We start from the raw sequence: 27,690 nt of genomic DNA on the forward strand, positions 1-27,690 counted from the left end.
GAACACCACTTTCCAAACTGTTGTGTAAAACATCATCGCTGGGACTACTTTCACACAGAATGGAGACCGACAGTCATTTTCCAGAGTTGGGATGAATTAAGAACTCTTAGAGAATGTATTTGTTCCTCAGTGTTTCAAAGGCAGCACTAATTATTTTACAAACAATGGCTGTTTTCTTCTGCAACCCATTTCCCTAGATTTTGCTAACTTCTTATATCTGGCACAGTCCAACTTCAAACAGCAAGACGAAAGCTGAATGTTTGGGAGGTGGGGGGAGGGGGAGGGCCAATCTGAGGGGCCTGTTAGAACTCGCACTCCCATATAGCACCCCCAACTTTTAAGAGTTCTTGCCAGGGAGTTGTTTGCTAATGGGGAAGGAGACACAGAGTAGTGAACCCTCTCACTCAGCTAAGCAAGGGGCAGAAGTATACCCAACAACAGCCTGGAGTGGTCTTTCCCCTCTGTGCCTTTCCCAGATAGGCAGCAGCTGAGGGAGGTTTCTCAGGGTACTTGGAGGCAGGGCTCAAAGGAAGAGGGAAGTGAATGGAAAGTGAGCATCCAGGCTTACCTGGAATGGCCTGCCTTGAGACCTCAGAAGGCCCCTCTGCTAATGTGGTTTGGGCGGAGGTCCCAGGGATTTGCATCCTAATGTCTTGGTTAGGACACTTAAGGGAGCTGATGAGAGAGGGAATGCGCCCCTCTAACCACTGGACTGAACAGCTGGGCCTCCGACCGAGGCATTATTAGCATTTGAAAACCCATCTGAAGGGGCTGAGAGCTTCCTGGGGTGGGCGCTGGGGCCTGAGTGCTGAGGCCCGCGGTGGCTCCACACAGAATGGGGCCGAGCATCCAGGCCATAAAGACCAGACTGGACTCAAGAATGAGCCCATTGTGGCTTTGTCCCAGGCTTGAAAACTGTGACCAAGGCTCTTTCATTGTTAAGAAAGACTGTTTCTTGGCCACAGCAGAGCTAGTAAGTCTAGTTCCCCCACCAGGCAGGGCTGGGGAAGAAAGACCATGTCCCAGGCTGGAAGGCTGTTAGCATCTCACACTCCAAACCTTTCTGTGCTTAGTTATGCATTCTCCTCCCCCTTCCGTCTTTTTAACTCACTCCTGCTCCCACACGCATTGGTCCCAGAGCAGCAGTTGGGTCTGTCTCCCTTTTCTGGCTTAGGGTCTCCCCGCTAGCTGCCTAAATTAGGCCCCTTCCCAACTTAAACCTGTACAAGGTATTTTTTGGTCATTCTTATTTCATTTAAACAGTTTGGGTTTGTACAACAATTATTTTTAAACCCAGGTCAGTTCTGGTTAATAAAGGTCATGGCTCCAAACCTGTTCAGCCTTTTCCGTGTTTCCAATTTCTGTTCCTGCCAGGTTTGGGGTATATTTCTATAGACCAGACAGCCAGATGTGGGGCAGGGGAGAGAACTGGACCAACTCTTTTTTAAAACAGGAGCGATGGTGCCACCTACTGACACATGCTGTGAGCTACAGCATGTATCGATACTTAATTTCTGGTAGAGAGACTAGCACCTGGGCAGGAATAGCTGTACCATACTCCAGTACAGAATAGCATGTAACAGCAGAAAGCAAACTGAGTAGGCACACTATTCCCTGGTTACAGATGAGGAAACTGGCTTGGAAGTTGTGGTTGAGCAAGTTACCGAGGGTTATAACTAGTAGGGGGCAGAGACAAATAGGAAGCCAGCCTTCCCAACTGCAAAGTTAACTATGACACCAGGGTTTGCCAAAGCCAGCTGGAGACTTTAGTTCATAACTGGACAAGGCATTCAGTGATCCGATCAGTGAAGACTTTCTTCCCTCTTCAGGTCTCTGATTCAATCCTGCTGATTTATCAGTTTGATATGACTCTTTAAACCTCTAATGGCTCTTTAACTCTGGTTCATTTCAGTTTTTAATAATGTCAGGTAGACAACAGTATCTGTTAGAAATTAAATTTGTTTTCATGAAATCGCTTTGCAGTTATTGTAAGCAACACCGATTTTCCTTTTACTCTCCTGATTTACTAGTAATATGAAGTTTCCTTTTATTTGTTTTTATTAAAATATATTTTTTTTTGGTTTATTTATTTTTGAGACAGAGAGACAGAGCATGAGCAGGGGAGGGGCAGAGAGAGAGGGAGACACAGAATCTGAAACAGGCTCCAGGCTCTGAGCTGCCGGCACAGAACCCAATGCGGGGCTCAAATCCACGAACCGCGAGATTATGACCTGAGCCAAAGTCAGACACTTAATCGACTGAGCCACCCAGGCACCCCTGAAGTTTCCTTTTAAACTAAATTTGTTTAGGTTTTAAAAAGTGAGTCAACCTCGGGGTAAATGCACGTTGTTATACAGGTGGTACCAACACAGAAATCTTATGGATGACTCAAAAGTTTGGGTAATGTGGCACTGTGCTCACTGTCACTGACTTGCCCCATGACCTTGGGCAGTCTCTCTCACAGATCCTTTCCTGATTTGTAGAAAATGAAAATATTGGTCATTCAGGTCATGTAGCGTATAAAGTACTGTGATGTCTCAGCACTATGAGTCACGTGTCTCCCAGGCCTCAGCTTACCTGAGAAGGTAGTAACCAAGAATCCAAGACCTTGGCTTTGCTTTGACTACTTTGCCTCTCCCCCATGTTTCCTCCCTTTCACCTACTATATTATTTTTTAACATCTTTATTGAGATATAATTCATATACTGTGTAATTCACAGTTGTGAAACTGTCACCACCACAACGAATCCCATAACATTTTCATCACCCCCAAAAGTAATGGCCTACGAGTCACTAAGCTTTCTAGCCATAGGCAACCACTGATCTCTCTGTCTCCATAGATTTGCCTGTTCTGGACCTTCCACACAAATGGAATCACATATGTCCTTTTGGAACTGGCTTCTTTTCACTTAGTATAATGTTTTTAAGGTTTGCGTGTATCGCAAATGTATCACAAATGCATGTATCAATACTTCATTTTTATTGCCAAATAATACTCCATTGTGTGGACATACCACATTTTCTTTATCTTTTCATTAGTTGATAGACATTGGGTTGTTTCCAACTTTGGGCTATTGTGAAGAACACTGCTGTGAACATTCATGTACAAGTCTTTGTGTGAATGTGTTTCCATTTCTCTTGGGAGTATACGTAGGATTGGAATTGCTAGGTCCTGTGGCAGCCCCATGTTTAATCATTTGAGGGATTGCCCAACTGTATTCCAAACCACTCCCCTATTTTACATTCCCACCAGCAGTGTGTGTGGGTTCCAATTTCTCTCCTTACCAACACTTGTTATTGTTATTTTTAATTGCAGCCACCCTAGTGAGTGTGAAACATTGGTATCTCACTGCTATTTTGATTTGCATTTCTCTAATGACTAATCATGTAGTGCATCTTTTCATGTGCTTATTGGTTATTTGTATATCTTTTTTTGGAGAAAAATTCTATTCAGATCCTTCACCCGTTACAACGTTGGATTATTTGTCTTTTTATTATTGGGCTATAAGTTTCTTTATATATTCTGGATACCTATCAGATCTACGTAGACATTTTCTCCCATCCTGTAGATTGCCTTTTCACTTTTTTAAAAAAAATTGTATTTAGGGGCGCCTGGGTGGCTCAGTCGGTTAAGCATCCAACTTCGGGTCAGGTCATGATCTCATGGTTAGTGAGTTCGAGCCCTACGTCGGACTCTACTGACAGCTCAGAGCCTGGAGCCTGCTTCAGATTCGGTGTTTCCCTCTCTCTCTGCCCTTCACTTGCTCATGCTGTGTTTCTCTCAAAAATAAACATTTTAAAAATCTTTAAAAAATGTGTTTAAATCTACATAACACAAAACTTGCCATTTTAACCCTTTTTAAGTGTACAGTTGTGTAACGTTAAATACATTCACACTGTTGTACAATAGTCACCAGCATCCATCTCCAGAACTTTTTTCGTCTTCCACAACTGAAATCCGATACTCACTAAGCACTAATTCCCTATTTCGCTCTCCCTCCAGCCCCTGGGAACCACCCCTCTACATTCTCTCCATGAATTTGACTACTCAAATTCATCTAAATGGAATCACTTTTTGGGGACTAGTTTACTTAGCATAATGTCTTCAAGATTTATCTGTTTTGTAGTATGTATTAGAATGTCCTTCCTTCTTAAGGCTAAAAACTAAACATTTTTAGTTTTAAACTAAAAACAAGTAGGCTTGCTTCCCCTTTTTTCACTGTTGTGAATAATTCTGCTGTGAACATGGGTATACAGATACGTGTTTGAGTCTCTTTGATTCTTTCGGGTATAGAAGCACCTGGGTGGCTCAGTCGGTTGAGTGTCCCACTTTCGCTCAGGTCATGATCTTGCAGTTCGTGAGTTTGAGCCCCACATCAGGCTTTGTGCTGACAGCTCAGAGCCCGCAGCCTGCTTCAGATTCTGTGTCTCCTCTCTCTGTTCCTCCCCTGCTCGCACTCTGTCTGTCTGTCTCTCTCAAAAACAAAGATTAAAAAAAAAAAAAACTCTTAATAATTATTTCAGGTATATACCCAGAAGTAGAATTGCTGGGTCATATGATAATTCTGTTTCACCTTTTGAGGAAGTGTCACACTGTCTTCCACAGTGGTTGCACCATCTTACATTCCCAGGAACAGTTCGCCAAAGTTCTAATTTTTCCACAGCTTCACCAGCACTTGTTGGTTTTTGGGTGATATTTTATTTTGTCGTAGAATAGCCATCCTAATGGTTGTGAAGTATCGTGTCGTTGTGGTTTTGATTTGCATTTCTTTTTTACTTTTGTGGAAGTACTGTTTGGAGCACACAAGGTTTTAATTTTAATGAAGTCCAATTTATCTCTTCTTTGTTGCTTGTGCTTTTGGTGTCTAGGAAACCACTGCCTAATCTAAGGTCTGAGGACTTATTCCTGTGTTTCTTAGAGGTTTACAGTTTCAGCTCTTATAGTTGGGCCTATGATCCATTTTAAATTAATTTTTGTTTATGGTGTAAGGAAGAGATCCAACTTGATTCTTCCAGACGTGGATATCCAGCTGTTCCAGCACCATTTTCTGAAAAGACTATCGTATATTGGCTTGTCTTGACACTCTTTTCGAAAATTAATTGGCCATAAATGTGAGGATTTATTTCTGGACTGTAAATTCTGTTACATTGATCAAGTGTCTATCCTTATGCCAGCACCACACTGTCTTGGTAACTGTAGCTTTCTATCAAGTTTTGAAATCAGGAAGATTAAGTCTTCCAGCTTTGTCTTTTTCTTCCTTCCTTTCTAAAGATTTTTTTTTGAAGTTTATTTATTTATTTTGAGAAAGAAAGAGACAGAGCAAGAGGGGGAGGGGCAAAGAGAGAGGGGGAGAGAGAGAACCATAAGCAGCAGACTCCACACGGCTGCTGAGAAGCCTGACGTGGGGCTCGAACCCATGAATAGTGAGACCATGACCTGAGCCAAAACCAAGAATCAGACGCTTTACCAACTGAGCCACCCAGGGACCCCTAAAGATTGTATTTTTAAGTAATCTCTACATCCAACTTGGGGCAAACTCACAACCCCCAGACCAAGAGTTGCACACTTCACCAACTGAGCCAGCCAGGTGTCCGTTTGTCTTTTTCAGGCTTGTTTTGGCAATTCTAGGTCCCTTGCATTTTCACATGAATTTTAAGATCACCATATGCATTTCTGCAATAAAGGAACCTGGCATTTTGATAGGGATTGCACTGAATCTGTAGATCAATTTGGGGAATATTACTATCAACAATATTAAGTCTCTCTGTCCATGAATATTGCATATTTTTCCATTTATTTAGGTCTTCTCTAATTCCTTTCAACAGTGTTTTGTAATTTTCAGAGTACAAGTTTTACATTTCTTTTGTTAAGTGTATTCCTAAGCATTGTTTTCTTTTTGATCCTATTGTAAATGAGTTTTCTTAACATTTATTAATTTTTGAGAGACAGAGGGAGCACACAAGCGTGAGAGGGGTGAAGAAAGAGGGAGACAGAATCTGAAGCAGGCTCCTGGCTCTGAGCTGTTAGCACAGAGCCTAATGTGGGGCTCAAACCCACCACCAGTGAGATCATGATCTGAACCGAAGTTGAATGCTTAACTGTCTGAGCCACCCAGGTGCCTTCTGATTTCATTTTCAGAGTGTTCACTGCCAGTGTACAGAAATACAAGTGATTTTCATACACTGCTTTTATCCTACGACCTTGCTGAACTTGTTTATCCTGATAGTTTTTTAGTGGATTCCTTAGGGTTTTCTGTCTACAGGATCTTGTCATCTGCAAATATATTTTCATTTCCTTTCCAGTTTACCCAGATTTTTGTTTATTTTTCTTGCCTAATTGCCCTGGTTAGAACCTCTAGTACATTGTAAAATAGAACTGATAAGAGTAGGCATCTCTGTTTTGTTCCTGATCATAGAGGGAAATAATTCAGTTTTTACTGTCAAATACGATGTTAGCTGTAGGTTTTTTGTAGACATCCTTTTATAGATTGAGGAAGTTCCTTTCTCTTCCTAGTTTGAGTGTTTATCATAAAAGAGTATTGGATTTTGCAAATGCTTTTTCTTTGCCTATTGAGATGATCATGGGCTATTTTTTAATCTTTATTCTATTGATATAGTATATGACACTGATTTTCTTATGTTACATCAACCTTGTATTTCTGGGATAAATCTCACTTAGTCATTGTATGTGGCCCTTTTTTATATGTTGCTATGTTCAGTTTGCTACTATTTTGTGGAGGATTTTTCTGTCAGTATGAATAAGGGATAATGGTCTATAGCTTTCTTTTCTTGTAATGTCTTTGTGTGGCATTGGTATCAGGGTAATTTTGGTTTTATAGAAAGAATTGGGAAGTGTTACCTCATATTTTTTGGAAAAGTTTGTGAAAAATTGGTACTAATTCTTTAAATGTATAGAATGGTAGAATTTACCACTGAGGCCATATGGGGTAAGCTTATTGTGGGATAAGCTTTTGAATTAACTAGTTCAGTCTTTTTCACTTGTTGCTTTGTTTCTAACTTGTAGATCATGCAAGCTGCTTGTAGTCACAATTTCTGTAAAAGGAGAAGGAATCTGGGAAGAGCAGGCACAGCAGGAATTGGGAAAATTGAAGGTTTCTAGTTGGCCCTGCTTGAAGATGTACCTTCTCTCCCTTTATCACCCCATGTTTCCTAGATGAAGTAGTCTTCCTTCACTCTCCTGAATGAATGCTTTTGAGGTTAGGACCAAAAAACTGAGCCTGTTTCTTAGGTGGGAAAAGCAGTTTGTAACCAGACCTGACACAGGAGGGAGTTAGTTAGTATTCAGACTGAGACAAGTGAGAACAGAAGCTCTCTCAGGTTTCCCTGGCTGGTGTGTGTGTGTGTGTGTGTGTGTGTGTGTGTGTGTGTGTGTGTGTGTGTTTTCATGTTCTACCTTGCCTTAAATATTGATAAAAAGTGAAGATTCCCATCTATTAAGATTCCCAGGTCATAAGTGATAGACTACAATAAACTACTGTACAGCCATTTAAAAAATGAGGTAACGGGCCCCTGGGTGGCTCCCTCGTTAAACATCTGACTTCAGCTCAGGTAGACCATGATCTCACAGTTCATGAGTTTGAGCTCCACATTGGGTGAGCTTGAGCCCTGCTGCGGGTAAGCGTGAACCCCATTTCGGGTGAACACAAGCCCCACTTCAGGTAAAAATGAGCCCTGCTTCGGGTGAGCCCCACTTCTCTCTCTCCTTCTGCCTCTGCCCCTCCTGGGATTCTCTATCTCTGCCCCTCACTCACTTGCTCTCTCGCTGTCTCTCAAAAAAAAAAAAAAAAAAAAGAATGAGGTAGCTTTTGGGGCGCCTAGGATGGCTCAGTTGGTTAAGCATCCAATTCTTGATTTCAGCACAGGTCATGATCTCACAGTTCATGGGATCGAGCCCTGAGTCAGGCTCCATGCTGATGGTGCAGGGCCTGCTTGGGATTCTCTCTCTCTCTTTCCCTCTCTCTCTCAAAATGAATAAACTTAAAACATTTTAAGAATGAGGTAGTGTTATGTGCTGGTACAAAATGACCCCCAAGATATGTCATTAAGCAAAACATGCAAAACAGTGTGCTGCTATTTGTATTACAAAATTATATAAATGAATAAAATAAAAGGTGGAGAGACAGATGGCCAGTCTCTCCAGATGCTCTGCACTTATCAGATGCACACAGGCTGGTAAGTGCAGAGCACCTTTGGAAGGGGACCCAGCATAGGAGTCAGGGGTCCAGGTGACTTCATGCCACATGGGTGTTTTCTTCTGTGTTTATGGTACCCTAAACCGTTTGTTGAAGTGATGAGCCTGTGTGAAGTGCAGTGGTGAGGCTGTGAGCTGGCCATGTTTGCACGTTTCTCTTGGTCGGTCTGGGCACAGTGTCTGTGTTTTCATGGAAACCTCCATCCCTCCAGACTATACATCTCTGTTAAGGTGTGTGAGGCCCAGTTTAGACCTCCATGTACTTAAAGCCTCCAGTGGTCCTCAGAAATCCCTATACCGTCTACCCGTGGGAAACCAGCAACCAATTTCAAAGGCCCTCCACAGTCACTGTTTCCTTTGAGAACACTTTCAGCAGCACAGAAAAGGATTGGAACCAGGGGTGTGTTTTTCCAAGGGGAAGTGCTTTCACCACCCTCCAGCCTCCCTAGGAATTTCTGGCCGGGTGGCCCCACACTAAAGCACTTTATTCTTTCTTGGAGACCTGATCATGGCTCCCTCCTACCCCAAATAAGTTTCTAGATGTGCCCGGCCAAGTGAGCATCCACACGAGCAGCCTGTCCTCTTCTTCCAAAGGCTGGCAGAACTGGCAGGTGGGGACATGTTCGGTTCTGGGGAAAAATCCACCAGCTTTTCTCCCATATGAGCAAATGCTTCCCTGGGAAGCCCGGGCAGCTCCTCAGTCTGGGCATCTAGACGCCAGGGCTCCAGGCCTACACGCGAGGCCTCCAATACTGAGCATCGCTGTGTCTCTCCCACAGAGAACACCTTCTGCAGTGGGGACCACGTGTCTTGGCACAGCCCTTTGGATAACAGTGAGTCAAGAATTCAACACATGCTGCTGACAGAAGACCCCCAGCTGCAGCCCGTGCAGACGCCCTTCGGGGTAGTTACATTCCTCCAGGTGAGGCGCAGGTCGGACGTGGGCTCAAGCCTTCCCTGGGAGAGAAGTCCTAGTAGGACAGAAGGGTGTGGGGAGGGGGGGTGAAGGCAACAGGAGCGTGTCTTCAGTCTTCTTGCATTTTCTGTCCCCTCTGATGGTTCGTCAGGTAGAGTCGGATGGTCCTATTTAGTCTGCTGAGATGGGAGAAGGGGGAAAGGTAAGGGGCCAGGTGAGGGGTGGCTGGAGAATGGCTGTAGTTGAGTGGCTAACAGGGCAGGTATTTGGTGAACTATTAGAGACCCAGACAGCCCTAGGCACAGGACTTCCTAGCAGGAGGGTGGCTTTGGGCTGGCCCTGCCCTCACCCGAAGGGTATGCATCCACCCTGGCTGCACCTGGGCTTGCTTGTGCTCATGGTGGGGTCTGTGTGAAGGTTCACTTGTTTCCCTTGAGGTTTACATACAGGCCCAGCCCCTGATGAGGAAGGAAGCTTTTGTGCAAACTGCTGGGGCCCTTCTGAGCTTGATGGGTCTCACAGTCTCCTCCCTTCATGTTCCCTGCGATCCTAGCCCAGGCAGAAACATCTCCCTGAACACCCCCTGCTTCCAGAGACATAGGCTGAGCACCCAGACTGATTTTTGCCTCTATAGTTTAGGGCTAGACTTTGTGTCCCCCAGACCGATGTCCGGCCCATTATAGGAGGGCAAGGGTCGGGCCTTAGTGCCCAGTCTGTGGACTCTTCCACCTCCTAGCCAGGCAGCTGTTCCCTCCTGGACAGGAAACCGTCCCATTTTGGAGATACTGGCCCCTGACCCCAGATCTTGCCTGTGACCCCTCCCCAACTTGAGTTGACCCTAAAAGGGCCTAGGTGGTGGTCCTTCTGGGGGTGGGGGTGGGGGAAGTGGTCATTAACACACAATGGCATCTTGTCCCTGGGGTCTTAGATTGTTGGCGTCTGCACCGAGGAGCTCCACGCAGCCCAGCAGTGGAACGGACAGGGCATCTTGGAGCTGCTGCGGACGGTGCCCGTGTGAGTACTCCCCCCACCCTTTGAGGTGGGGACCTGGCTCCCTGGGCCTGGGGGTGGGGGTTCCTCCTTAACCCCACATGTGGGCTTCCCCTTACGTTGCTTTTCAGGCACTGGTTTTTCAGATCCGGGATTCCTGCCGACTCGCTCCCTGACAGCCCCTGACCTCTAACTGCTCCCCTGTGTTCTGGGCCTAGGGCAGCAAACAGGGCAGTCTGAATCCCCAGACCATCAGCCCCAGACCCACAGTTACCATCCTGTCCCCTTTCCTTGTCCACAGCGCTGGCGGCCCCTGGCTGATAACTGACATGCGGAGGGGAGAGACCATATTTGAGATCGATCCACACCTGCAAGTATGTCTTGAGTGAGGAAAACCTTTCTAGCACACTATGCCTAGGCCTCTTCCAAATAACACTGGCTTTTATGCTGGGAAAATGGAGGAGATTTATCTGTGAATGAATAGAAATATGCATGATTGTGAATTCTGCAGAGCACACAGGGAGCAGAGATTTCAGGCCAGGAAAGCTTGCCTCTGGCATGTGTCTGTTTGCATTTAAAAAGGATGAAAAAGGGCACCTAGGTGGCTCAGTCATTTGAACCTCCAACTCTTGATTTCAGCTTAGGTCATTATCCCAGAGTTGTGGGCTCAAACCCCGAATCCAGCTCCATTTCAAGTATGGAGCCTGTTTAAGATTCTCTCCCTCTCTCTCCCTCTGCCCCCACCCCCACTCTTTTTCTCTCTCTAACATAAAAAAAATTTTTTAAGGATAAAATAGAATGAATTTGATTGAATGTAAATCATACATCAGTAAACCTGACATAAAAAAAAAAAAAGATCAGCAGCAACTACAAAAAATCAATATTGCTTACCCAGTATTCTTCCTCCCACTTCCCCCGTCTTAAAAGAACATAGACTTTCCTTCAGGGAGCCGCCCACCCCAGCACCCTGTAACCGACAGGCAGGTGATACTGACCCCATTGCCCAGCCGCGGCGGGAATTCTGATGTGTGTAATGATCGCATCCCCCCTTTAGATACGTCTTCCCCTTGGGCAGTCAGACTCCAAGGTCCTCCCCTGGAGAGGCTGGCATTCTTTGATGTATAAAGGAAGTCTGTACACATGCAGGCCTGCAGTGTCCCACTCATTGTGGCCCAGCTGTGCAGTGACATCTTTGGTTTCTTAAACACTTTTTGCATGCAAGTTAATTTTGAAAACCACATAGAGCATAACTTCCTTCCTAATGGGCTGCTCATGAAACAGGACAGCACACAACTAAGAATGTCCCTGGCTTGTGTTCGCTTCCTTCTACTTCCCCCAACCAATTGCAGGTCATTCCCATCTCTGAACCTTTTATGTCTCTGTAAAAATCTGGTAGGCCGTGGGCAGGCACTAGGAGCTCCGTGTCCTTCAGGAGGAAGGAGAGGTGGCCGGGGAGAGGTAGCAGGCAGACATACAGCCAGCAGTGCCTGTGGGTTCTTTCCTATAGACCTGTGAGTCCTTGGGCAGAAGCCCTCCTCATTCACAGATGATGCTCCTCTATTTTCCTAGCGCCTTTAACACTGAAGTTTTCAAATTGCTGGGAGAATCCTCTGTTACCGCTCGCTCCTTTATACTTGGTTTCCCTGTAGCTTCTGCTTCTGCAAAAACCAGGAACCATGGTTTGTTTCCCTGTGTCATTGTTCTGCAGTCACACCGGGATCCAGCATGGGGCACTGTTTAGCCCCTGTCATAAGTGCCAAGTACTAAGAAAGAACTTGGTCCTTTGAACTAGTAGGGTAAGCAGCCCGTCCTTCTCTGCATGCCAAGAACGGTTCTCCATCCTTGTCTTAGGGCCCTGCTGAGACCAGCCAGCAGGACCCGGAGCATCAACTGGTCTTGAAAAGCAAGTGGGAGGTGTTGGGGGGCTGGCTCAGTTGGTGGAGCACACGACTCTTGATCTCAGGGTCGTAAGTTCAGGTCTCACACTGGGTGTAGAGTTGACTTAAAAATAAAAAATTAAAATTTTAAAAAAAAAGGGAGACCTTGGTAAGAAAGTCCCGCCTTCCTTCCTGGTGCCCTGTGCACCAAGCGGGAACTCTTCTGTGCTCGTTTGTAGCTGTCTGGGGCCTGCACAAGGTGGTTCATTTTAGAGCTGGCTCCTGTTCCTTCACTCCAGGCTCTGCTACCAGCCAGCTGTGTGCCTAAAGACATCCCTTCTCCGGGTCCTAATTCTTCCTTTTCTTACTTATAAAGTAAGTGGGCTGAACTAGTTGATTCAAAAGACCTCCTCCTCTTTGCTTAGGTGAAAGGCCTCAGGGCAGCCAATGGAAAGGGAAAAGTTCAGACTCTACCCCCAGCAAAGCCAGGCCCATACCTGGAGCATGGAGCTGCTCCTATTGTTGGCCTCTCCCTGTCTTGCTCAGAATCCTCAGCTTTGGGGCACCTGGCTGGCTCTGTCAGGAGAGCAGCGACTCTTGATTTCAGGGTGTTAAGTTCAAGCCCCATGTTGAGTGTTAGAGATTCTTTAAAAATAAATCTTAAAAAAAAAAAAAAAAAAAGCTTTGCCTAGGCTGATGGTAGTGCTGGAAAGGAGGAAAGATGACTTTTGGAAAGGGGGCATCAAGGCAGGGCCATCTGCTGACTGGTCTCAAGAAATAAGGACCATTCTTTGTGTTTGCACACATAGGCTCCCTGGCTGAGCAGCAGGCTGGTATGGGACCCCTGGAGCCACTGGGAGAGGGCTAGGCAGACAGGGGTGTGCAGACTCTTACTGAGGTGCTTTCACTTAGGAACTTTATTTGGCCCACGTGGCTGTTTATAAGCAATGTTGCTAGAGCCTTCCAGATGACCTTTAGTCCAACGCCCAGCATCACACAACTATGCTTTACCAGAAATCCCAGAGATGTTTGGGTACAACTCTTCCTTGAGGCTATTTGGAGAGTATTTGGGCTCCGCAGTGCCAAGGCCTGCACAAAGGAAGGGCCTCTGGTGGGGTCTGTAGTTGGTCACTGCCCTCCAGGCCCCCATTTCAGTCTAAGACACAGAAAAGAAACTCCATCCAGAATCCTTTGACAAACAAGTTAGTGATGCAGCTAGGGCAGTCCTGCCCTTCTGCTCTCTGGTGGCGCTTCTGTGGGTGACCACACCCTCTGCCGTTAGAGGAGGAAACTGCAGGTGTGAGGTTGGAGAAGTTGGGCGAGTCCTGGCCTCTCCGCCTGTGTCAGGCTTCTGCCCTGTCCTCTGGAGCAGTAACTAGGGGTTTTTCCTGGCTGGCCAGGGAGGAGAGGAAGGACTGTGCCCTTCCTCAGGGAAATGGTTCCTGGCTCTGCTGTATCGGCTCCACGGGCTGGCATGAGGTGGGCAGGGTTAGGGGTCTGAAACAGGTGTGCAGGTCATTTTACTGAAAGGTTGAGATAGAGAAGGTTAGCTTCCCTTGGGATTTTCATGCTTCCTGGCTTCCCCCGATCCCTGGGTCCCCTGGAGGAGTCCAGTGGCTGGCAGAGACCATCACGTGTTAGTAACCAGGGCAAAACAAGATCAGAGATCCTGCTCTTCGAGCACTGGTCCTGTGCTCAGCACCTACAAGAATCAGTAAATACCAGAAAGGCAGTAGTGACCCTGGGCCATCGGTTCGTTGAAGGAACTCTGGCTCTTTGGTTCCTTCCAAGCAGGAGAGAGTTGACAAAGGCATCGAGACGGATGGCTCCAACTTGAGTGGCGTCAGTGCCAAGTGTGCCTGGGATGACCTGAGCCGGCCCCCTGAGGACGACGAGGACAGCAGGAGCATCTGTATTGGCACGCAGCCACGGCGGCTGTCTGGCAAAGGTAGCTGCTACCACCCAACCTTCCCCTTCTCCTTGCCCCAGGCCCAGTTTTCAGGCCCTCTAGGACAAGTCTCTGACAACAGCAGCCCATTCAATAGTTCCTTTCCTGGCAGGGTCTAAACAGCAAGTGAAGTCTCCCAAAGGGTGGCATGAAGAGAGCTTTATTGGGCCATTGCTCCTGTGTTTCCTGTGTGTATTTCAGATGCACCGCAAGCAGTGACCATTGTGTTTTAGATTTGCCCCTTGCAATCTGAGGTCATGGAGGTGAGTGGAAGCCACAGAACAGTTACAGGAAAAGGCCGTAGTCCACCCAAGTGCAAAAGAACAAGCATTGGCCACCCACAGAATTGACAGAGGGCCCAGCTCTGGCCTGAAAGCCATGCCAGACCCAAGAATCACTCTGGCCTTAGGCCCTCCCAGGCCTTAAATGAGAGAGGCCTGAGTGTGAGGCCAGCCCACCAACTTCCTTGCCTCACTGTTCTGCAGATACAGTGTAAGAGGCTGTGTGCCAGGCACCTTGTACCCACTGCCTTCTGATCAGGGCCTTGGGGAAGGAGGATATGGCTCTCTTGTTAGAAGCTCACCAAGGTGGTCTTGGCTGTAGAAACAGCTGTATTTCTTAGCAGAGGGCATCCCTACCGAACTGCAAAAGAAAAGCAGGCATTTACATATACATGTGTTCATAGCTTTTTCTACTTTCTTTCTCCAATTCCTCTACCTTTTCTTACTGTTGGAAGAATAAGATACCCACAGTCCTGAATAAAATACCTACACATCTGATATCGCACTTACAAACGCACTTCTCTTCCCATAAAGGACAAACTTAAACCCCTGGTGCAAATATCAGACCCCCTTTTGCCTTCCTGCTTGTTCTGATGGTGTGCTGAACCCATAGGAAGTTCCGAGAGAAAGTAAGCAGTTATTAAAATCATTCAGTTGCTTTTGACAAAATAGGTAGTAGAGGGAGGGATTCATAGTCTCGTCCATAATTTCAACCATGGTTGGCTAATTTTTAAAAATTATTAAAGGGGCGCCTGGGTGGCTTAGTTGGTTAAGCGTCCGACTTTCGCTTAGGTCACGATCTCGCGGTTCATGGGTTCGAGCCCCATGTCGGGCTCTGTGCTGACTGCCAGCTCAGAGCCTGGAGCCTATTTCAGAGTCTGTGTCTCCCTCTCTCTCTGACCCTCCCTTGCTCATGCTGTCTCTCTCTCTCCTAGAAATAAATAAAAATATTTAAAAAAATTATTAAAGTAATCCACACCACTGTAACAAGTCAGATAGTTAGAAAAGTTAGTATTATTGCCTCTGTAGTCCGCTTTAAGCCCATCCTTGGAAACGCCTAGCATTAATTTGCTTTTTTGGATGTGTTTGCAGTTTGCAGAGGTAAATCTTAGACCAAAATCTCTGTAGGGGACCAGAATAGTGAGCTTCTTCCCAAAGATACCAGCACAGCATATTGCAAAGAAATAGTCCCACCAAGAGATTCCTCTCTCATCCCATGGCCCTTGGCAGACCCATGGAAAGGCAGGTTCCTGGGGCCAAGGTAGGGAGAGGACTTTAGTCCCACTGACCTGGCCCAAGGAGAAGGGTGGTGGGGCCAAATACCATATGACCAACAGGAACCCAGAAACTATATAAGAGTTCATTCGTGGCAAGACACTTGGCAGCTCTTAGTGGCATCCATTACAGTGGGCAGCATCCCTGGGTGGTCTTGGGTGGTGGCAAAGACCTTGTTAGTCACTGTCTGGAGCTATGTTAAGGGTAAACCTAGGGTTTGTGGCCCAGCAAGGGAAAGGACAGTGAAGAGCCCTGCCTTCTGAAGTCCGGAGACCGCCCCGTTGTCTTCTACAAGAATGGCACTCTTCAGACCAGAAGTTTCTTGAGAGCATGGGGCCTCATCTGCCCTGTGTGCTTATACTGCTCTCACCCAGCTCTCAAGGCTGATGTCTAGGGTGGGCTCATGGCCTTCACAGGGCCTTTCACCAGCATGTCTGCAGAGCCAGGTTCCAAATGGGATGTTAGGAGCCAAAAGGGCCATCAGGCAACTTAGTGGTGTTGTTACAGACACGGAGCAGATCCGGGAGACCCTGAGGAGAGGACTTGAGATCAACAGCAAACCTGTCCTTCCGCCAATCAACCCTCAGCGGCAGAACGGCTTCACCCATGACCGGGCCCCGTAAGTTCCTTGCCTGCAGAGGGGGCTAGTACAGCTTCCTGAAAGCAGCATTCCAGGGCTGGTACAAGCTGGGGGGAAGTTTTGTCCTGAAGGGTCTGTCCCTGGGGCTTGCATGAGAGAGAACAATGTCCATAGCCCTTGTTGGATGGGCCCAGGGTCTCTGGGGCACACAGATCTGTGGGTCATAAAGGGGCCTCAGAGGGGACCCAGCGGACCAGGAATATAAACATCAGTAAATATTTACATGGGCTGTGTGAGCAGACGGGAGGCCAAGTTGGGGCAAAATCCTAGCCTTGTGGGAGCCCATTGTGCTAAGCACGACTCCCCTCCTTATCTCGACCTCGGCCAGAGTTGCCCTTCCTTCCTTCCTTCCTGGAGCCTGGTCTCCGGCTGATAGCTACAGCCCCAGGGGCCTCCCTGTCTGGCCAGCCCCATAGTGGATGCCTGCTGCTGAGGCCCTTTTTCCTGCCTCCCTTCCATGGGGCCCAGGGAAGGGACGGGAAGTGCTTTGCAGGCCTCTGCTGCCTGTCTTGGGGCCCCTATAGCCCTTGGGAGAGACTGTGGCCACCCCCACAGGTCAGATCCTTTTCCTGCTGACCTCTCTTCCTCTGATAGGGGATAAATGGTAGGCAGGGCTGGAGCTGGGCACCCCTTTCTGCCCTTTGAATCAGGGAAGCTGTAGGGAATGGCTGCTGGCAGGGGCTGCCTGGGAGCTGGCAGCCCAGAGCATAAACCTTGCCTGCCAGGGAGGAAGTTGCTGCGCCCCAGGCTAAAAGGGAAGCACAGCACTCCTGCAAGACCAGGGCGATCTATCCTCCTGAGAAGTTTTTATTACCCGCTTTCTGTGTGGCGAGCTCAGGGCCCAGGGGGCCATCTAGGATATAGGCTCTTCCTTTAGGGGGGCACGAACTGAAGCTGGTGTGAGTCTGGCTGCAGATGCACTTTGTTAGAAATAGCTACATCTTTGAATTCTAGCTCCAGCTGCTCATCCCTGATTCCCAGAAGTGGTAGTGATCTACTAGTCTACAGAAAAGACAAGTCAGCATGATCTGGCATAGTTAGGGAGGGCTGCTTGGGAGGAGAAAGAACATGAGACAGACCCTGAAGGTGCCCTAGAATTTTCAAGCAGGAGAAGGAGCTGACATGGGTGGAACAGGGGAAGCCTGGCTGGTTAACGGGAGGAGGGAGGGTTACTCCGGCTGCCCAAGCGGGCTCACCTGGTGAATCTGCTGTCCAGAAGCCAGACGAGCTGAACTTTTTGGCAAGAGCCTGGAGAAGCCTCCACTGCCACCTCTGAGCAGCTTTCAACTCCAGCCAGTGGGTTTCTCTGGCCATCTGCTTTGAAGTAGCTGGCGTGAGGCACCATGATCGTCCCCTGGCAGCAGCAGATGGCCAGGCTGAGGCGTGGGGCATCTGGAAGCTCTCCACCTAGGAGTCTGGACCCTGTCCCAGGGGCATGCTCCTTCCCATGCCCTGAGCTTGGCTTCTCCTTCTAGGCCCCATTGGCACTGGCCTAGAGGTACTTGAAGGCTTAAAGGCTCAAGTATATTGCCTATAACTTGTAGACCCTCTCAGTTCAGATGGCCCCATCAGCTCTGGAAGGTCCAGGTTTCTGGGAAGAAGGGCAGGGGCTCCTGCAGAGACACATCCCACTTACCCCTCTTGTATATGTAGAACAGGCTTGAGATCTCACACCCTATTCTGGGCATATGTTTGGCTGCCGCACTTTCAGATGTTGCAGGGACCCAGGTCTCAGGCTCCCTGGATGCGTACATACAGCCTGACTGGACAGAGAGGCAGTGGATCTGGTCCAAAGGCTAGCTGTAGATGGGTGGAAAGAGATCAGGGGTGCCGGGCCTTTGGGGTTATCCCCGCTCCCTGCAACTCAGGTGCCCAGTCATGTCTCCAAAGTGCTGGAATCTGCAGCCTGGAAGGAATTAGAATGTCTCTTCTGAGGCTCTCAGTGCTAGTTACCGATTTGTTAGCAATTAGTTGAGAAAAGGTTCCTCCTGCTTTGCCACAAACCTTTTCCTGCACACCCTCAAGTGTCTCGAGGCTCTAGCTTGCTGTTATCTCACGATCGATGATGATGGACTCAGTTTAGATCAGCAAGCACGATTGTAATATCTATGCTGCCCACTCTGGGACCTGACCCCATTTCAGATAAACCACATGGACGCGACTGAGAAAGCCGGCCCAAAATGTGCTGGCACTAGTGTTTGCTCCTCTCCCTGTGGGGGAACAACCAGCATGGGCCTTATTGTGTGTGCACGTCTGATTTTCCTTTAGTCAGGCTTTCTAGGCGGGGGCATGCTGGTTCCACACAGGTCTGGATATGGTCTGAGAAGGCTGCGGTTCAGAAGAGCCAAAGGAGCCTGGGCATTAGCAGCTGACCTCTGGCATGCTTGGGGGTGGGGGGCGGTCAAGTCCTTGCTCTTTTCGCACCCCCAAAGCAGCCGACACTTCCATAGTGACTTCTGGGTGCCAAGTCGTGTTCCAAGTGCTTTATGCCACATGGACTTAATTCATTCTCAGAGTCACTTTTTGAAGTAGATAATCTTATTATCCCCCTTTTATAGATGAGGAAACTGAGGTATAGAGAGGCTAGTAAGTAACTTGTCCCAGGTCAGAAAAGGGTGGAGCTTAGGACAGTCTTCCCTACGTGTGACCTTCCTTACCCCATTCTCGGGACCGCATGAGGGGCACACAAGGCTGAGGGACTAGTGACCCTCTTTGGTGGACCTCATCTAACTAGTTGAGGCAGGAATAGGAACCTCTCACATGACACTGAGGACAAGACTAAGCTCCATGGTAGAAGCTTACTATGCATATTAAACTCGGGGCGGGGGGCATGTGGTCAGCTTTGGTGCTCCCAAATCCCAGAGATAACAAGCTGTATCATATTTGGCTCCTTTATACCAGAATTACTTTTTTGACACAAAGCCTAGTTTTCTTTATGTTCAGAAACAAAACCAACCCTATCTCTGTCCCCTCTACCACCTCAGGGCTAGGGGATTTCTTTTTCTTTCTTTCTTGAGACCTTACTTCCTGCTTCCCAGAAAGTCAGGCCCCTCTGGGTAACCTGCCCCTCTCCTACTTGTGCTTGCCAGCCCTCCTCCCACCGCCTTCCTGGAAGGAGAGTCCCTGGCCCCTTTCGGGGGCTTCTTTCAGGGTTTCACAACCCTTGCATTCCAGCCGTGAAATTTGTATCTGGCTTTTCCCAAGATGATCAGCTGAGAAAAGCCTCCTTCGGCTTGCTGGCGCCTCCCTTCCCACTGCCTGCCCGGGTGAGTTTGGGAAGCATGGGAAGCAACTCCTTTCTGCCACTGAGGAGAGCCTGGCTTAGGGACTGTGCCTGCCGGCCCTGGTAGGGATGGGAGTGGGGAAAGAGGCCCTGGGCCTCTTCTCTGTCTGAGGCTGCCTACACTGTTCTACGGAGTTTGGACTTTGCTCCCCAGCCTCTCTGCAGGGACTCAGAGGATGTGTGTGGTCAGGTGCATTGCGTGGAGAGCTTTGCATTTTCACAAACATCTTCTCTGATGCTGGGAACCTGCAGCAATGTTCCAGAACCTCCTCCTCCCTCCGCTGAGACCTAACTGGCTGAAGTTGGAAGACCTTTACAAAGCTCTCTGGGTCACGTACCCTCCCACAGAGGGGCAGGGCTCATGCGTGTGTGTATATATGTGCTGGCAGGGGAAGGTTCCTGACTGTGAGAAAACCACTTTGTAGTTGAGGCACCTTTAAAAAGCAAACTAACCATCATTTCTGAGCCAAGTTTCTCAGTCTTCTGGGATCATGCCAACAGCTTTTAAGCCTTTTTTTTTTTCTTTCATTTTTGCTTTTTTTGCCTTAATTTCCTGAAGAATTAAGGGTTTTAGCATGAATTCTCCACTTGTGACAGTCACTGCTGCACAACCCTCCTAACACACACGTGTGTGTGCACATAGATTTCTCCCCACTTTTATGAGTGTCTGTGCTCCCATCTGTTTGCCTTTTGGATGCAGTGACTTTGCTGCCTCCGTTCCCATCTTGAATAGCTTAGAACCTGGCCAGGGAGTCATCCTTTAGAGAACCTTGTGTTTTGCTTTGCTCACCCTTTGAGGCCCATGATGATTAATTAGAAGAAGAAAGTATCTAGTTTGCATCCAGTAAGTTAGGTGAAGGAATGTGAGTGTTGGTCCGGGAAAACAGCTGGGCCTTTGGCGCTCACCGCTCACGTGAAGGGCAGTCGAGGGTGACCCTGCTGAAAGGCTCCATCACATCAGTGCAGCGGCCAGCCCCGAGCCTGAGTCTGTCACGTTGGCTTCCCTCACCACTCCCACGCAGGAGAAGTATGGTTGTTTTCACTGGAGAGAAAACCCAGAAAGAAACAGCCCTGCTCACAGGGCCCCAGCCAGGCTCCACAGGGCTGATGGGAGGAAGGGCCCAGGCCTCTGTGACCTACGCGTGTTGTGCTAAGTGCCTGCCTTTGTGTGCCTTTCTGAAGGGACGCACCAGGGGGCCCCACGGCAAATCTGGCCCAGGCAGATTGCATTTGAACTCCTTGCTCTGCTCTACCACCCCAGAGACACGGAGCCATGGCCACTGTTTACACCGTAGCCTCAGAGTTCATGGCCAGCATGTTGAATCCTCAGTCTACACTGCATCCCCCTCTTCAAGTTGCACAATCAGGAATATTTTTATCGCCCATCTTTGATCCTCAGTGTCACCCAACACTTCAGCAGTGAGTCACTTCTCCAGGGAAGGGAAAAGGAAGGCTCGAAGGTGAGAGCTGGAGAGAGGAAATGACTCAGTGTCTCAGAAAACAGAAAGCCAGGAGTTCTGATGAGAGTGGGCTCACTCAGGAAAGCAGGCATCCTCATCTCCCACTCAAGTCAGGGGGCCGGGCAAGGGAGTGGGGGTCCCTGGTGCCCAGAAGAGTTAATGGTTGATTAAGGAATCCCCTAATCAGCATGCCAATTTTGCTCACTGTCTCTTCTTTAGCCACACCCTGCCCCACTGTTCCATCGTCACATCCTGTCCTTGGGGTCTTCACAGTGAAAATACTGTTCTTTATCGTTTGGCTGTTGGTGTTTACCAGGTGATACAGCCTTGTGCTTAGTAGTAGCTATGGAACTGAGCTAGTGCATTTAACCCCACCCCACACCTATACCCCGTCCCAATCCTGCCCTGAAGGGGAACCTTCAACTGGTTTTCTTCTCTGGAAAGTTCAGAGCTTTCGTCAGCAGTCTGAAAGCAAAAGGAATAATCTCCCAGGCTAGAGGCGGAAGCCAGAGGTTGGGCTGGCCTCTGCATGCCAAACCCACTTCACTGTTGAATAGTTGCCAGCTCTGATGCCCTGGTTCCCACTCCCGGGCACCTCCAAGGGGAAGGCCCCAAGTCGTGTGGCCAGTCCAGATGTCACCACTGTCACGGGACTGGGATTGTGGCCCAAAGGAGCCTTAGAGGTTCAGCTCCTCTCCGTTCCATGCCTGCTGCCATTGATAGAATATGACCGATAAATGCCCTTAGGCTAAAATGGAAAAATTAAGACTTTTTGATCTGAAGAGACCCAGGTGGAGAGGAGCTATGGATACAGTTCTGTCAGTCTGTAAAGTGTGGGTACGGTGAACAGGGGCACGTTCCACAAACTATACAGTACTAGGAATATGGAATCTCTCTTGACACTGGAAGGAGAGAGTGTTTTAGGATATGTAAAAAGTCACCTTATGCAGTGGGAAGCATAAATATAGAATGTGTTACATAGACAGGTGGTAAAGAAATAAATGGAAAGATTTAGATCAATTCCTGAACTACTGAGGTGTGCGTCTAAGCTGTCCCATACACCACCCCACGCTGCTCCCACTACCGGCAGAATCCTGGGTTGGACAGGCCCCTGTGGCTGTGCAGGCAGTGTTTATCAAGTACTGCCATGTGCTGGGCGCTATGTTGTGGGCTGCTCTTGTCCCCGTGTACCCATTACAACACAGAGGCTCAGACAGATTACATAACTTATCTAGGGCCAGTAATCTGGGAATCATTGTCAGAGCCAAGATTTGAACATTGGATTGTTTGATCCAGGCCTCGTCACCACTTGGGTACTGCCTTTAAAAGAAGATAAAGTGGAGGGGGTTCCTGCCAATTCATAGGAAAAAATAGCTGGAAAGTAGGCCTTGGAAGTTTATATACCACTGTACAGAGTAAAGCTGGTATTTTAATTTGCCTCGAAACCCATGAGGGTGGCAGGTCAGCGGGCCCTGTTTGAGAAAAGCAAGTCTGAGAAAAGAACTCTGTTCACTACTCCACCAGAATGAGTGAGGAATACATGCAGAGTACAGGAAATGAGGTCCAGCATGGGAAAGAGGCAAGGGGAATCACGAGAGTGACGGTGAGGACAGGTGTGCAGCAAGAATGGAAGGCAGCCAGTTTGGAAGGACCTCTGGAGGAAGGTCTTTGAAAATATAAAATTTAGGAGTGACGGGGTGGCTCAGTCAGTTGAGTGTCCGACTCTTGATTTTAGCCCAGGTCATGATCCCAAGGGTCATGAGATTGAGCCCTGCATCGGGCTGAGCGTAGAGCCTGCTGAAGATTCTCTCTCTTTCCCTCTGTCCCTCCCTCCCCCAAATAAAATTTTTAAAAAGAGATAAAATTGATGAATATTTGGTGTATTTGAGTATCTTGGGGAAATCTGTAGACCATTGATAGTTTAGGATTGAATTAGTAATAAACACAATAGAAAACCAAGATTGTTGTTAAAACCAAGGAAAATAGAAAACTGCACCAGAAAATTATACTTTCCTAAGAGTATAACATCATAGCACATTCCACGGCTCAGTTGTAAGCAGTCTTGGTTTCGTCTAATAATATAGACACTTAATACTGATCCAAACCAACTTACGATATAGTTCTCTTGGGAAGGTGGGAGGGCGGGAGTAGGGGACAGAAGAGAGCTAAAAGCTCATATTCCTTATTAGGAAGTCAATAGGTAAAACCTGAGGGGAATACCGGGAAATAGAAAGAAATTAAGTCTATTAGAAATATTGAGGAAAACACCAAGAGTCAGCCAACAGAGAGGAGCATTGTTGTCTCCAAGGAGTGGCTTGGGAAGACTGCTGGCTGTTGGAATGAACTCACCAGGACTCTGTGACTCTTTAAACTTTAAAAAGAATCATAAATAAAAGTCCAAGAAGTGATACTGTAGGAGCTGTTACAGCTCATCCCGTCCAGCGAAAGGGAAGGATAACCATTCCCACTGAAAATCACAGAACCGGCACCGAGGCAGCCCTGGTCATGCAGAGGCACTTCAGCTGCCCAGCACCAGGCTGAGCGCTGAAGGTTAGCAGGGGTAGCTGCCTGACAGGCCCCCTCAGAGCAGCTATCTTGCCATAATGCGAACAGTGAGGGGCACTCGGCTGTGCACCTGCTGCTGACCAGCAGTGGAGGTGGATGGAGCAGCAGTGACAGCGCGCTGGAAGAGAGCATGTGGGCAGAGCGACATCAGGAAGGAAAACCCTGTGCCCTGTCAGAGCAGTGCCTGGTCAGTCCTCCCCAGATGGAGGGTCCTCACAGCCTTTTAGGGGGGTTGCTGGGTGTTAAGCGGAAAGGGGGTTCCATGACTAAGGTTTCAAGATGCTGACTTACATAAAATGAAACTGGCTGGTTTGCCCTCCACAGTCCTCCTCAGAGTCCTCAAAATGCCAACATTTTAGGTCTCTAACCCGAGAGAGACCCAGTGTGCTGCATCCAGCCCTTGCCCCCATCTGCTTTTCTATGAGTTTCCCTTAAACTAAGATTCCATCAAATACCCTTTGGGAGGTCCTGCCTTGGCTTCTAGGAAGTAGGGGTTTTTTGTTTTTCTTTTTAAGAGTTCAGGGCAAAAATAGATGTGTCCTCATGGCCTTGAAACCCCAGAAGGAAAGCCCACTCAAAGGAATGGGAAGTTCTTAAGGAGAAATACTGTGGTGATTGTAACTGGTGTCAGGAAGGCCTGGGGATTTCGTCTCAGCCCATTATTCATTCACTGTGTGACCTCGGGCTAGTTATTTAAGTCTCTGAGTTTCAGTTTCTTCATCTGTAAATTGGGGAAAAGAATACCTCTTGATTGAGTTGCCATGAAAATGAAAGGAAGCAAAGTATGTCAAGGGCCTTCACAGGGACCTGGCACCATGGCACCACGTCTGCACTCAGTAAAGGGCACCTCTTATTATCATTGTGACTAGTCCCCTGGAAACTGAAAAGGGGTGCAGTATATCCAGGGACCACTACAGATATATAGAGAATCTTTTACTTACCTCAGATTTCTTGAAGAATTTTAACAAAATCTGGAAGGAGAAGTATGTTATACCAGCACGGACTGTTAAGGAACGGGGTCAAGATAGGCTGAAACTCAAGAACTGAGTCTTGCAACACAATGCTCTGACCAGCAAAAAGGCCTTTATTTTTTGTACTTCTGTTTGGAATAGCAACAAGAAGAAAACCTAGGCTCCATCGTTTGGACACAGTAACTTTAATCACTGGCAGAGAAAAAATGAGATTTACTCGAATTCTGTTATGCTTCCATCTCAAAAAAAAAAACAAAAAACAAAAATGGTTATCAGAGTAGAGTCACACAGGCAGGCATTGAGGAGGAGATGGAAGCCACGATTTCACATTGCCTGGTCCACATGTGTTGTGCCCCAGAACACCAGGAGAATTGGCAAATGGGACTTACGAAGCTGGTGTCCCTAACCTTCGCGGGAATAAGAAAAAGGTGTTGGCAGACTGAAAGCACTCAAAAGTTTCAAAATGCAAAAAGCATCCTGCACTCTCCAAAATAGTACGCTTAGTGTCAACCATCAGGGAAAATTCTGGACTAGATTATAAGTCAAACAGTCTGTGAATACTCTTTAAGAGGCACAGTGAACACTGAGAGTCAGCATGGATTCACAAAGAGTCAGAATCAGGCTTGCCAGACCATCCTCATCTATTTTTAGAAATAGTTATGGGGAGGGCCAGGGATGGGGGGCAGGGGGTGGCAAGCAGTGCCCAGCTGACTCAGTTGGAGGAGCTTGAGACTCTGATCTCAGGGTTATGAGTTTGAGCCCCACATTGGATGTAGATATTACTTAAATGAATAAATAAATAAATAAAAACTTTTTTAAAAAATTCACCGTAAAAAGATTTCTACCTGATAGACAAAGGAAGTGCAATAGATCTTCTATAGGTGGGGTTTAGCAAGACATTTTCAGAATGTCTTCTGACATTATTGCTGGCAAGACCGAGGGGGGAAGGGCTTGGTGACGGATGGTTGGGTAGATTTATAATTGGTTGGATGAGCCTACCCAAGGAGTAATGATGTCAGCCTGTCTGCCTGGTCCTGTCCTGTTCACTGTTTAATCAAAGCCTGGGATGAGAACATTGATGGTGAGTTTATCAGTTTTGTCAGTGACTTGAAGTCAGGAGGGAATGCCAGTACAATGGATGGCAGAGTCAGGTTTCAGAAATACCTGGACTGCTAGAAACAGTAGCCAGATAATACAGAGTCTGGCTCTTGGCTCCAACTAATCCAGAGTACATACAAGATGGGGGAGAGGAGGTCCAAGTGCGGACCATGGGAGAGAGCCTGAGGGAGATGTTGTTGACAGAGGGTATGCTGTAAGAGTTGGTAATTTGAAGTTATAAAGAATAGACAGTTTGATGACAGTTCTAATAGAAATAAAGTTTCCCAAACAAGAAAGCTCATAGTCCCTTTTTGATCTGCCCTGGTTAGACCACATGCTGTATTTATTTCCACACACAGCACTCCCCTTCTGGACACGACACTCTGGCTTTGATAAGCTAGAGTAAATGCAAGGGAAAGTGATGTGGGTGGCTGGCTGGGAGATTTCAGAGCCATGTCTTAAGAATATAGCTGATGGGGCGCCTGGGTGGCTTAGTCGGTTAAGCGTCCGACTTTCACTTAGGTCATGATCTCGCGGTTCGTGGGTTCGGGCCCCGTGTCGGGCTCTGTGCTGACTGCCAGCTCAGAGCCTGGAGCCTGTTTCAGAATCTGTCACTCCCTCTCTCTCTGACCCTCCCCTGCTCACGCTGTCTCTCTCTCTCCTAGAAATAAATAAAAAATATTTAAAAAAAAAAAAAAAAAGAATATAGCTGAAAGTCGGGGCCACAGATACTGGAAGAGAGAAACTGATGATGGCCTGTGGGAGCAGCCTTGGGGATTTGAAAGGCTGGCATGGGAGGAGAGATTAAATGACTTCTGGGTAGCTTGAGGTCCAGCAGATGGGAATTGCAGGAAGACCATTGTGCTTTGTAGAAGGAAGATGACTCTGCTAGTACCTCCCTTAGAAGAACAGAGGCCTCAGGGGTTTTTGTTGGCCTGTGATTGGGCCTTCTCAGAGGACCAGCAGTTGACCAGGACCCACAGTATCTTCTCAGGGAGTCAGGAGCCCCTTAAGGCCCATCTCAGAAGTCCTGTCTCCCAAGCTCAGGGCAGGGACCTTTGTGCAGAAGTAAGGACTGATTTGGCAGAGGCGGTTGGTAAAGGCAAATAAGTCACTATTAAGCTATCAGCATTCTTGCAGGAAGAGCAGACAGACTTTTAGAGGCAGCCTTCTGATATATTCCAGATATATTTTGGGCCCCTACCACATCCCAGGCACTGTCAGATGCTTTGTGTCAGTCATCTTGTTCAATCCCTACAACAAAAAGGTATTATTATTTATTCCCATCAAGAGGGTACTGTGCCTAGAGAGAGGATATGTTATCTTCCTAAGGTCACAAGAGTGACGAGCTCAGAACCTGTGAGTCAGCCATTCTGCCACCTGGAGCAATAGCTCCTCCTTCACCCCCTGGCCACCTATCCCTGGCAGTCCCCAGTGGGTGTAGGGGGTGCTTCCCAGGGAGTCCTTCTCCCTTCCAGCCCCCCAAAGCTCTGCCTTCTCTTCCATGGGGAACTCAGGGCAAAAACAGCCTAGCTGAAAAATTAGGCCACGCTGGCGAGCACAGTACTTATTTTTTTATGACTAAGATTAAGCTGACAACCATGCAAAACATTGCAAACCTGTGTTGGCTGCAGATTTAATACCTCACCCAGCCACACAAATAATTCATGCTTCTGCATCGATGTCCAGAAAAAACAAATCAGCAAAAAGCTAGCCTCCTGCGTGTGTGTGTGCGTGCGTGTGTGTGTGCGTGTGTGTGTGTGTGTGTGTGTGTGTGTAGCAGCCGTGTTTCCATTGAAGCAGCATGCCGGAAATACCCAAACTCCAGGATTGCAGATCTAGCATTTTGCAATTTTTTTTTCTCTTAAAAGATTAAAGTACGTTTTCAAATGATTGAAGGTTGGTGGGAGGTGTAAATGTGGGCACTTGTCACATTAATTCTTCAGATGATTAAGTTCTTTTCCATTTCTTTAAAGCTGTTTGCAGTTGGGTTTGATGTCCTCGTTCCGGGTGAGTGTGTTGTAGCAGTTACCAAGGTGACTTTAGCTGACTTTCAACAATTTATTTTTCCCTCCAGCGTGAGATGTCTCTAGCCCTGTGTGCAGTTGATTCTTCTCTCTCAGGCCCCCACCCCCACCCCTACCCTGATTGCTATTCATCAGCGTTTTGCCTAT

At 47.6% G+C, this 27,690-nt stretch overlaps 1 protein-coding gene across 6 annotated transcripts in view; it reads left to right on the top strand.

Annotated features, from left to right (window-relative positions):
- The window catches only part of SUFU (SUFU negative regulator of hedgehog signaling), a 113,715-nt gene that overhangs the window by 67,551 nt on the left and 18,474 nt on the right, over nucleotides 1-27,690 (top strand). For 4 of the 6 annotated variants that reach the window (XM_077748386.1, XM_077748384.1, XM_077748387.1 and 1 more), the window contains 5 exons: nucleotides 8,992-9,134; nucleotides 10,057-10,142; nucleotides 10,420-10,492; nucleotides 13,787-13,943; nucleotides 16,007-16,118. In XM_077748386.1, the coding sequence (XP_077604512.1) occupies nucleotides 8,992-9,134; nucleotides 10,057-10,142; nucleotides 10,420-10,492; nucleotides 13,787-13,943; nucleotides 16,007-16,118 (571 nt within the window). The remainder of the gene's footprint in view (nucleotides 1-8,991; nucleotides 9,135-10,056; nucleotides 10,143-10,419; nucleotides 10,493-13,786; nucleotides 13,944-16,006; nucleotides 16,119-27,690) is intronic. The other 2 variants (XM_077748385.1, XM_077748388.1) reach the window with 1 other exon arrangement.

The sequence above is a fragment of the Crocuta crocuta genome, unplaced genomic scaffold (assembly GCF_008692635.1).
Source record: "Crocuta crocuta isolate KB4526 unplaced genomic scaffold, BGI_CrCroc_1.0 scaffold619, whole genome shotgun sequence".
Taxonomy (NCBI): Eukaryota; Metazoa; Chordata; class Mammalia; order Carnivora; family Hyaenidae; genus Crocuta; species Crocuta crocuta.